Here is a 10,963-nt window from a genome sequence, read left to right on the forward strand (position 1 = left end):
CCTCCTGTCAGACACACTCTCTCTCTCTCTCTCTCTCCTCCTGTCAGACACACTCTCTCTCTCTCTCTCCCCTCCTGTCAGACACTCTCTCTCTCTCTCTCTCTCTCCCCTCCTGTCAGACACACTCTCTCTCTCTCCTCCTGTCAGACACACTCTCTCTCTCTCCTCCTGTCAGACACACTCTCTCTCTCTCCTCCTGTCAGACACACTCTCTCTCTCTCTCTCTCTCTCTCTCTCACTGACTGTCACTCACTCTCTGTTTCTCCCGAAGTCTCTGTACCTTCCTCATATCCCATCGTGATGCTGTCAGACCAGGAGATCCCCTCATCCTCCTGGATGTCTAAGACCCTGTCGATTGATTTCTGAGCCTGGGACAGCGCCTGTTTCGCGAAGGTGGACAGATGGGAAGCATTGAACCAGCTCATCCCGGGAGCAGCGCCCCGAGGCCGAGGCCGAGGCCTTTCCAGGGCCGGGCCCGGACTCAATCACCGCCCTGGAGTTCACAGCCTCTCTCACTCAAGACAGGGTCTACAGCCTGCCCCGTGACTGTAGACCGATCCTCAGGTGACAATCCCACTCAGTGATGGAGGTGGACCCGGAGGGTCAGGCCGCTCTGCGGGTGTTTCCTGTCTCTCGGCTGCTCCACGTCGCAGTCCTCACTCCCAGCCTGCCCCGCGCCCACAGTCCTCACTCCCAGCCTGCCCCGCGCCCACCGTCCTCACTCCCAGCCTGCCCCGCGCCCACCGTCCTCACTCCCGGCCTGCCCCGCGCCCACCGTCCTTCTCTCACATCCTCGCAGCCCAGATGGTGATCTGTATAGTTGATGCCTTGCCCAGCATTCTTAGCCTCCACCCAGCTCTGCCTGTTCTGTGCTTCACAGTTTTGCAAATAGGATTTCCCTTTCTTATAAAAGCACCTTTCCTCCTTGGCTCATAATCAGTTTTCATGTCGGAGCTATCATTGACAAATAAAATCCATAAAAGTGTGCTACTTGGCAATTTAAAGTTGATGCAGTGTTATAAATAGTGTAACATTTCATACAGAACCTTTGGGCATAGATCCCATTTCAGAATTTCTTGTTTGTCATAATTTCGCCAGCAATTTTCATTTATTTTGATTCTTCAAATTCCACAGTTCTTCGTTTTATATTCGGACTGCTGAGTTTCTAGCTCAGGTTATAAACTTCTGGTAGTGGCGATGCAATGGCCTCCAAAAGGCTCCTTGCACAGCTTGGTGTGAACAGGAAAAGAGTGAAGGTAGCAGGGTGGTTGTTATGGGGGACTTTAACTTCCCAGATATTGACTGGGAGAGCTATAGCTCGAGTTCATTAGATGGGTCGGTGTTTGTACAATGTGTGCAGGAGGGTTTCCTGACACAATATGTCGACAGGCCAACAAGAGGGGAGGCTATATTGGATTTGGTTCTAGGTAATGAACCAGGCCAGGTGTTAGACTTGGAGGTAGGTGAGCACTTCGGGGACAGTGACCACAACTCGGTGACTTTTACTTTAGTGATGGAGAGGGATAATCGTGCGCCGCAGGGCAAGAGCTATAGCTGGGGGCAGGGAAATTATGATGCAGTGAGGCATGACTTAGGTTGTGTGGATTGGAAAAACAGGCTTCAAGAGAAGAACACTAATGAGATGTGGGGATTGTTCAAGGAGCAGCTACTGCGTGTCCTCGATAGGTATGTACCAGTCAGGCATGGTGTAAAGGGCCTTGTGAGGCAGCCGTGGTTTAGTAAGGAATTGGAGTCCCTTGTGAAAGGGAAGAAGGCGGCATACGTAAAGATGAGGCGTGAAGGTTCAGTAGGGGCGATTGAGAGTTATAAGGTAGCCAGGAAGGAGCTAAAGAGGGAGCTAAGAAAAGCGAGAAGGGGATATGAAAAGTCTTTAGCTGGTAGGATTAGGGAAAACCCAAAGGCTTTCTATAGGTATGTCAAGAATAAAAGGATGACTAGGGTAGGTATCGGTCCAGTCAAGGATAGTAGTGGGAAGTTGTGTGTGGAGGCGGAGGAGATTGGAGAGACATTAAATCAGTACTTTTCATCAGTATTCACTCAGGAACAGGACACTGTTGCTGATGTGAATATGGAATCACAAATAATTAGAATGGATGCCCTGGAAATATGCAGGGAAGAGGTTTTGGGAATATTGGAAAGGATGAATATAGATAAGTCTCCTGGGCCTGATGGCATTTACCCCAGGATCCTATGGGAAGCTAGGGAGGAGATAGCAGAGCCATTGGCCTGGATTTTTATGTCGTCATTGTCAACGGGAATAGTACCAGAGGACTGGAGGATAGCGAATGTGGTCCCATTGTTCAAGAAAGGGAGTAGGGATAGCCCTAGTAACTATAGGCCAGTGAGTCTGACTTCAGTGGTGGGCAAAGTCTTAGAGAGAATGGTAAGGGATAAGATTTATGAACATCTGGGTAGGAATAACGTGATCAGGGATAGCCAGCATGGTTTTGTGAAGGGCAGGTCGTGCCTCACAAACCTTATTGAGTTCTTTGAGAAGGTGACTAAGGAAGTGGATGAGGGTAAAGCAGTAGATGTTGTGTATATGGATTTTAGTAAGGCGTTCGATAAGGTTCCCCATGGTAGGCTAATGCTAAAACTTCAGAGGTATGGCATTGAGGATACATTAGAGGTTTGGATTAGGAATTGGCTGGCTGGAAGGAGACAGAGGGTAGTAGTTGATGGATTATGTTCATCTTGGAGCGCAGTTACTAGCGGTGTACCACAAGGATCTGTTTTGGGACCATTGCTTTTTGTTATCTTTATAAATGATCTAGAGGAAGGACTTGAAAGCTGGGTAAGCAAGTTTGCGGATGACACGAAAGTCGGTGGAGTTGTGGATAGTGAGGAAGGAAGTGGTAGGTTACAGCGGGATATAGATAAGTTGCAGAGCTGGGCGGAAATGTGGCAAATGGAATTCAATGTAGCTAAGTGCGAAGTCGTTCACTTTGGTAGGAATAACAAGATGATGGATTACTGGGCTAATGGTAGGCTACTTGGTAGTGTGGATGAGCAGAGGGATCTTGGTGTCTATGTACACAGATCCCTGAAAGTTGCCACCCAGGTAAATAGTGCTGTGAGGAAGGCATATGGTGTACTGGGCTTTATTGGCAGAGGAATTGAGTTCCGGAGTCGTGAGGTCATGTTGCAGTTGTATAAGACTCTGGTGAGGCCTCATCTGGAGTATTGTGTGCAGTTTTGGTCGCCATACTATAGGAAGGATGTGGAAGCTTTAGAACGAGTGCAGAGGAGGTTTACCAGGATGTTGCCTGGAATGGTGGGAAGATCGTATGAGGAAAGGCTGAGGCACTTGGGGCTGTTCTCATTGGAGAAGAGAAGGTTTAGGGGAGATCTGATAGAAGTGTATAAGATGATTAGGGGTTTAGATAGGGTAGATACTAAGAACCTTTTACCGCTAATGGAGTCAGGTGTTACTAGGGGACATAGCTTTAAATTAAGGGGTGGTAGGTATAGGACAGATGTTAGGGGTAGATTCTTCACACAGCGGGTTGTGAGTTCATGGAATGCCCTGCCCGTATCAGTGGTGAACTCTCCTTCTTTATGTTCATTTAAGCGGGCATTGGATAGGCATTTGAAAGTTATTGGGCTAGTATAGGTTAGGTAGGACTCGGTCGGCGCAACATCGAGGGCCGAAGGGCCTGTACTGCGCTGTATCCTTCTATGTTCTATGTTCTATGTTCTAATGTCATTCTCACTCCTTGACACTACTATATCCACGTATAAAATATAAGATACATTAATTACAAGTAGTGTGTTTAGCTACTATGAGTCCTCCCTCAAAACTGCTTGTCCTCCACCCATCTTGGTATTACCTGCAAACTTAGCAACAATGCCTTCAGTTCATTCCTCACAACACTGATCCTTGCACAACTTCAGTAATGGCTGTCACCCTGAAAAAGATCCTTTTTCCCCAAACCTCTATCTATACGTGTACTTTGTCCCTAACACCATAGACTTTTATCTCATTTAGGAGGTTCCTGTGTAGTGCCTTGCTCATGGCATTCTGGATGACATCATCTAGCTCATTTTTGTCTAACTTGCTCCTTACCTCCTCAAAAGAATTCTAACAGATTTGTCAAACATGACCTCCCCTTGATGAAGCTGTCCTCACTCAGCCCCATATTACTATGCATTTCAAGTACTATGCAATCCCATCCTTAAGAATGACTCGAAAATCTTACCAATGACCAAGGTCAGGCAGACTGTCCAATAGCTTCCTGACTTCTGCCTCCCTCCCTTTGTTATCTATTATCCATTTCTACATTATTCATTTTCCAGTCCTTTGGGACCCTACCTGACTCCAGTGATTCCTGAAAGATCACCACCAAAGCCTCCACAGTCTCCTCAGCTATCTCCTGGGGTATAGTCTATCCAGGCAAAAATGAGGACTGCAGATGCTGGAGATCAGAGTCAAGATTAGAGTGGTGCTGGAAAAGCACAGCAGGTCAGGCAGCATCCCAGGAGCAGGAAAATCGATGTTTCAGGCAAAAGCCCTTCATCAGGAATGAGTATAGTCTATCCAGTCCAAGGAATTTATCCACCTTCAGACCTTTCAGTTTCCCCAAAAACTCCTGAGCTATGGCCACTGAACTCAACTCTTCCCCACCTACTGTCTTGAACTTTGGATATGTTACTGGTGTCTTCCAATACCAATTTTTCTGTCATCTGTGAACTTACTGATCAATGTCCTACATTAATGCAAACTATAAACAGCAAGGACCCAGCATCAACCCCATGGTGCACCACTGGACACAGGTTTTGAGTCACAAAAATAACATTTGACCATTACCCTTTGCCTCATTGAAAAGAAGAGAAAATGCTTCTAGGTTAAGGCATTGAGAGAGATGAAGAATGAAATGGAACTGGGAACTGCGACAAATTTAAGACAACATGAGATGGAGAAAGAAGTCAAGTTTGTGCATGCGGCAATGTATGGATTGAATGTGCATTTCAGGATGTGATGGGAACTTCTGTTGAGGGTGCATGGTATTCTCAGGGATACCTATAATCCTGGGAGAATTCAAAATATAAAGGATGGAATTTCAGGATGGAAGAGGCAGAGGCAGTCACTGAGAAAGGGCATGTGGCTATGAAAGTAAATTTTGGTCAACATTTTATGAAATACGAGGAGGGAAATAGAAAGCAATGAAAGTGAACAAATTGAAAGATTCAAATAGAAATCCCATTGTCTGAATTGCTGAACTCAATGTTGATTCGTGAAAGCTGTAAAATGTCTAAGCACAAGATCAGATAGTGTTCTTCCAGACTGTGTTGAGTTTAGCTGTAACAATGCATTGGTTTGCTTTCAGTAGAGCTGCCCAGTTATCTGCTGTTACTGCCTATATCTTCCTACTCTTCAGAAAATAAATTTCTGTACAATTGGAATTCCTTTTGTCTTTTGTTCTGAGGGGCATTTATCAACTATTCCATTTGCTCCTCTTCCCCACCTTTTTCTACAGCATAAAAACCATCATTTTCCAGCTCCATCAGTTCTAAAGAAGAGCCACATTGGACCGGAAATATGAACTATCTGACTGTTCCCAGAGATAGGGGTGGCACAGTGGCTCAGTGGTTAGCACTGCTGCCTCACAGCGCTAGGGACCTGGGTTCGATTCCAGCTTCGGGTAACTGTCTGTACATTCTCCCTGTGTCTGCCTGGGTTCCTTCTGGGTGCTCTAGTTTCCTCCCACAATCCAAAAGATTTGCAAGTTAGGTGATTTGGCCATGCTAAATTGCCCATATTGCTCAGGGATGTGTAATTAGGTGCATTAGTCAAGGGTAAATGTAAGATAATGGGATTGGGTGGGATACTGTTCGGAGGGTTGGTGTGAACTTGTTGGGCCAAAGGGCCTGTTTCCACTCTGTAGGAAATCTAAGATGCTGCCAGCCATGCAGCATTGAAACATGGCCCCTTTGATCCAACTAGTAATCCCAAACTAAACCAGTTCCAACTACATGGTCCTGGCCCAAATCTCTCCAAACCCTATCCTATCCATGTATTTCTCAAAGTGTCTTTTAAACATTGTAACTGTGCCCACATCCATCACTTCCTCATTCCACATGCAAACCACCAGCTGTGTAAAAGATTTGCCCCTCATGTGTTTTTAAAATCTCTCTCCTCTCACTTTATAACTATGCACCCCAAACTTGAAATTCCCCATCATGGGGAAAATACACCTACCATTAATCCTATCTGTACCCCTCGTGGTTTTATTAAACCTGCTAAGTTTTTTCAGCACTTCCTGGTTTATTTCACATTTCCAGTAATTTCAAAAATATACTTTATTCATATATAGTCACTGAAGCAGTTCAGTTCTGTACAGTAGCATATAAAAACCGAACAAACGTTGGAGTTTAACTCTACCCAGCAAATAAAGCAAAGGCATGTCTCACTTTTACAAGACTATATTTACATATGTTTGAGACATGGGGAGGGGTAGGGCTAGGAGCTGTTTGATAACTGAATGGACCCCTCCCAATTATAATTTGGCAGAAAAACATCAGAAGGTGGTCTTTCCCCACGTGTCTTGGTGGTGGTGCCCCAAGTTTTAGTTTCAGCACATATTCCTGGACGAGGGGGTGTGCCAGTCTGCAACACTCTGTTGAGGTCAACTTCTTATTCTGGAAGACCACAAGTTTCCGGCAGACCAAAGAGTTTCTTTCACCAAGTTGATGGTCCTCCAGGCACAGTCAATGTTTGTCTCAGGGAACAGACTGTAGAGCAAAGAGTTCTGTGTCAGGGAGTTGCTCAGGATGAGCCACAACTAAAACCATTGCCACTTTCTCCAGACTTCCTCTGCAAAAGCATATTCCAACAGGAGATTTGTGACAGTTTCTAGAACCCCCCGCCCCTCCCTCGCCATTGCAGCCACTTTGAGAGCAGCATACGGTAGCACAGAGTCTGGGCATACATGAAGGATCTCATATGTAGTGCTTTTCTCACCACTAGCCAAGTGATGCCTTAGTGCTTGTTGGAAAGTTCTGTTGTTGAGGGGCATTCTGCAAAATGACTGAAAATCTGCTCAGGGAACAACCTGATAAGATCCCCCTTTTCCCGCAGGGTCTTGATGATGTGATATACTGACCACCTCCTGATGGACTTGTGGTCAAATATTCTTTGCAAATATCTCCATGAATGACAGGTGATAAGGAATTAGATAAAAACAATGACTGCAGATGCTGGAAACCAGATTTTGGATTAGTGGTACTGGAAGAGCACAGCAGTTCAGGCAGCATCCGAGGAGCAGCAAAATCGATGTTTCAGGCAAAAGCCCTTCATCAGGTGATAAGGAATTGTCCAATTACTTGGAACATTCAGTAGCAGCAAGACCCATCCTTCGTAACACTGTGGACAAGTAGAACCTAGTACAAAGTAGCTTTTGTACCACTTTGTCTTTTTTTCAGTATTTACACTGATCATGTTAAACAGTGAGACAGAGGGTATTTTTGAGTCTCCAGCCCACTATTGTACTAGGGCTGACATGTCCTCTACTGTTCTAGTTAAATGCAAGGTTTTGTAATCATAAAGTCCAGTCATTTCCTTGAGGTGCAACAGTCTTATATTCTGCAATCTATAGGAAAGAAATTGCATCTGTGATTTTTCTTGCATGACCTATGCACATCCCAAATATTTCACCATAATCCGAATACGTTTGAAGTTACAGGTACTCCTATTTTATAAGGACTCATATCTGTCAATTTTCACAGAGTTTCTGACTTCAATAAATCCTATTATGCCTTCATGGTCACAAAATTCAAATCCAAGAGCTCATTGACAAAACTATCGATACATCACTACATAAGGACCTTGGCAATTCAAGCAGAACTCTCTGGAGTTGGCAAAACCTGTGATCCTGTTGCATTGGTCACTTCTGAGAGGTTTTTAAAAATATATACTGGAAGCAATAAACTTGTACTGCGATACTGTTTGGATGCTATTCAGTTCATAATGTATATACCTATTGGCTGTACATTGGAACAACAAGACTAGATAACACAATTGCTTTCATGGTTAAAAAAAGATTGAAGCTACATGGGAGACAGAACCTTGCTGAAAGGTTTTGCTGGTCATATGTGAGAACATTTGCTGCTGTCAGTATTTCCCAAATAGCAGCTGTTTTGTCATCACGAATGAAATTGAATGTACCAAATTTACAACGATCTACAGGAATGGCTAATATTCCAATGAAGTTATGATCAACTTTTAACTGCCAAATAAAATATTTCAATAAATTTTATAAGCTATACCTTTTTTAGGTTTGGGGACAAATTTTGTTACACTTGCACCAATTCCAGTAGTCATCTGCAAGAACTGCAAAGTCAGCAAGGTATTGGTGGGGCAGGTGACCCAGGCAGTATAACCCAGGAGGGACATGAGAAATGGAAATAAGATACTCTCCTCCACCAAGAGTTCAGTAATAAAAACAGGAAAAAGGACATGGAATGAGACAAGGAGAATTAGAGAGGTACCACAGGCAAGCTCCCAGATACTAATCACTGGGCTGTGAGCCACCTCCTCAGCAGGCAGAATTAGTGAAAGAGGAAGAGTCATTGCGGTCTGTAGCTTGAGTAGATACTTCGTACTGAGGTTCTACCTGTCCCTGTTGCAGAGGATAGGTTTGACCTCGTTGCTGTGAAATGCTGCACAGAGTTGGACCATTGTATCACATCATTTGTGGAGAAAGGTCTGAGGAAGTGTCACTGAACCCAAAACGGTAACACTGATTTCTCCCCACATATGCTGCTAGATCTGCTGAGCCTTTCCAGCAATTTCTGATTTTGTTGTCAACAGCTGAGGAACAACTGGGAGGAGCGGAATTAATTATGATGATATCTACTTTGCAGTAGAAGACCGAAAAAAGGGAACAAACCACAATCCAAACTGTAGACAAGAGGCAACTCATGTCCCAAATGGACTAAACGGCAGCTCTTAAGCAGAGGGAGAATGTTAAGAAAGCTGCCACAAACAAATAAAAAGCGGTAATAAACACAGAGGAGATAGAAGAAAGACCACCGTCTGAAATTTCCGTCTGAAATCTTGTTTGCAGCAAATGGATTGTACCCCTTTACTCAATTGTTTATTTTTCAAAGTTGCTAAGTAATTACACCGTTAGGAACCATTCATGGCAAACTGAAACAAAAAGATAAAATCAAGGTGCAGATATGAAAAAATCCGAAATATTAAGGTACAAGCCAAACGCAGCACGTCCTCATCAGCATCACTGGGTAAGTGCTCTGCACTCAGCATCAAGTCATTCATATGATTCCTGCACTTCTCTCCCTGTCACCATACTCTGAGTCATTGTCACTAGGTACCATATACTTCTGGCTGGGTTGGTAGTCTTAATTTTTAAATACATTCTTAAGTAGCATTATTGGGGTATTATTCAAGACATTTCAAAACGATTCCCCAGCGAAGCTCCGACCAATGTTCATTGCAAGTAGCGGATCGCTCCACTTCGCGAGACGTCACGTGATGTCACGGGTGTTATTAGCATATTGATATTTCTGACTGCATTTCTCGTTGATGAACACCTGGTACATGTGTGGAATTACTGATGTATTTTCAACAAATGGACGTCGGATTGTCTAAACGCACTTGCAATTGAAAATTTAATGGCATTTAGATGGGGAAATCAAAGTAACTCACCACAACTGAAAATGGTATTGGTCTGATAGACGGTCATTCGGCAGGCAGTGATCGTTAGCTTTGCGCAGTGGCAGTATCGTAGCCGATGAGGTTTAACCGAGGCGCGATTATTGCTTATTGAAAACTTTTCCCAATACCCCGCTATGACGACTTGAAATATAGTCGGCAATGGCAATTTTTGATAGTCTCTGCGGAGACTGTTATTACGTTTAAAGACAGATCGAAGTTACTACTGACCTTTTCATGTTGATTAATTTTACTATTATGCAAGCCTACCTGTGTAGTGCTATACCAGGTTATAGTCCAACAGGATTATTTGGAAGCGCCAGCTTTTGAAGCCCTGCCGGTGCTTCCGAATAAACCTGGTTTCGTGTGATTTTTAACTAGGTTCAAGTGGAGAGAAAGCAGAGTTAATGTTTCTATTCCATTCTTCAGACTCCTAGGCCTGTCTGCTGCGTTTTTCCAGCGGTTTTTGATTTCCAAAGTTTGTGGGTTTTTTTGTTTATATACTTTCAAGTGTTTATCTCAAAACATTAGAGTTTCTGCCTTTCCCACTCTAATAACCTCAACACACCTCCTTGTTTCCATTTCTGTCTCAGGCTTCCTGCAGTGTTACAGCAAATCTCAATGCAAGCTGGGGCAACAACACCTCATCCTCTGTCCACATGTTACAGCCTTCAAGAGTCAACATTGACTTTAACAATTCTAGAACATGAACATCCTTTCCCACAACCAACACATTTTCAAGCATTCACAATTCTTGTTAGCTGTTATCACCAGCCTTTGTGTTGCCTCTCTTTCTCTCTCCCTCCCTTGGCACTACTAAATTCTATTCACTCCCTTACCACTGTCCTCTGTATCATTGCTACCTTTTCCCAGCTGCTTTCCGTTCTGATAAAGGGTCTTTTGTCTTGAAACATTAAATCTGTTTGTCTCCACAAATGCTGCCAGATCTGTTGAGTTTCTCCAGCATTTTCTGTCTTTGTTTCAGACTTCCAGCATCTGTAGTTCTTCGCTTTATTCTTTTAGGCAATCCAGATACGCACTGCCATCTAGGTGATTTTCTTTCCCACCATCAAATCTTATTTGACGTGTAGCCTGTAATGTTAAGATGTTTCAAGTATTAATCGAAATTCTTCTTAATGATTGGAGTGGTTCTCAGCTCTACCATCTTTCAGGCAGTGGGCTCCCAATACCCTCATCCTCTGAGTGAAAATAATTCTAGCATTTACACTCTCTCTGGCTACTGACTGCTCTCCTAAGTAAAAAGTTGTT

At 43.9% G+C, this 10,963-nt stretch overlaps 1 protein-coding gene and 1 non-coding gene across 4 annotated transcripts in view; one reads left to right on the forward strand and one right to left on the reverse strand.

The window, feature by feature from the left end:
• The window catches only part of tmf1 (TATA element modulatory factor 1), a 71,571-nt gene extending 70,903 nt beyond the window's left edge, over positions 1–668 (reverse strand). For 2 of the 3 annotated variants that reach the window (XM_060835685.1, XM_060835684.1), the window contains exon 1: positions 281–668. In XM_060835685.1, the coding sequence (XP_060691668.1) occupies positions 281–425 (145 nt within the window). In that variant the 5' untranslated portion in view covers positions 426–668. Of the gene's footprint in view, positions 1–253 lie in introns of all 3 variants that reach the window. The other variant, XM_060835683.1, reaches the window with a different exon arrangement.
• A 9,076-nt stretch (positions 669–9,744) lies between these two features.
• On the forward strand, positions 9,745–9,885 carry LOC132822501 (U4 spliceosomal RNA). Its single transcript, XR_009645455.1, has one exon. It is a non-coding gene; the product is annotated as a U4 spliceosomal RNA (small nuclear RNA).
• The last annotated feature ends 1,078 nt before the right edge of the window (positions 9,886–10,963 follow it).

The sequence above is a fragment of the Hemiscyllium ocellatum genome, chromosome 14 (assembly GCF_020745735.1).
Source record: "Hemiscyllium ocellatum isolate sHemOce1 chromosome 14, sHemOce1.pat.X.cur, whole genome shotgun sequence".
NCBI classification, from domain to species: domain Eukaryota; kingdom Metazoa; phylum Chordata; class Chondrichthyes; order Orectolobiformes; family Hemiscylliidae; genus Hemiscyllium; species Hemiscyllium ocellatum.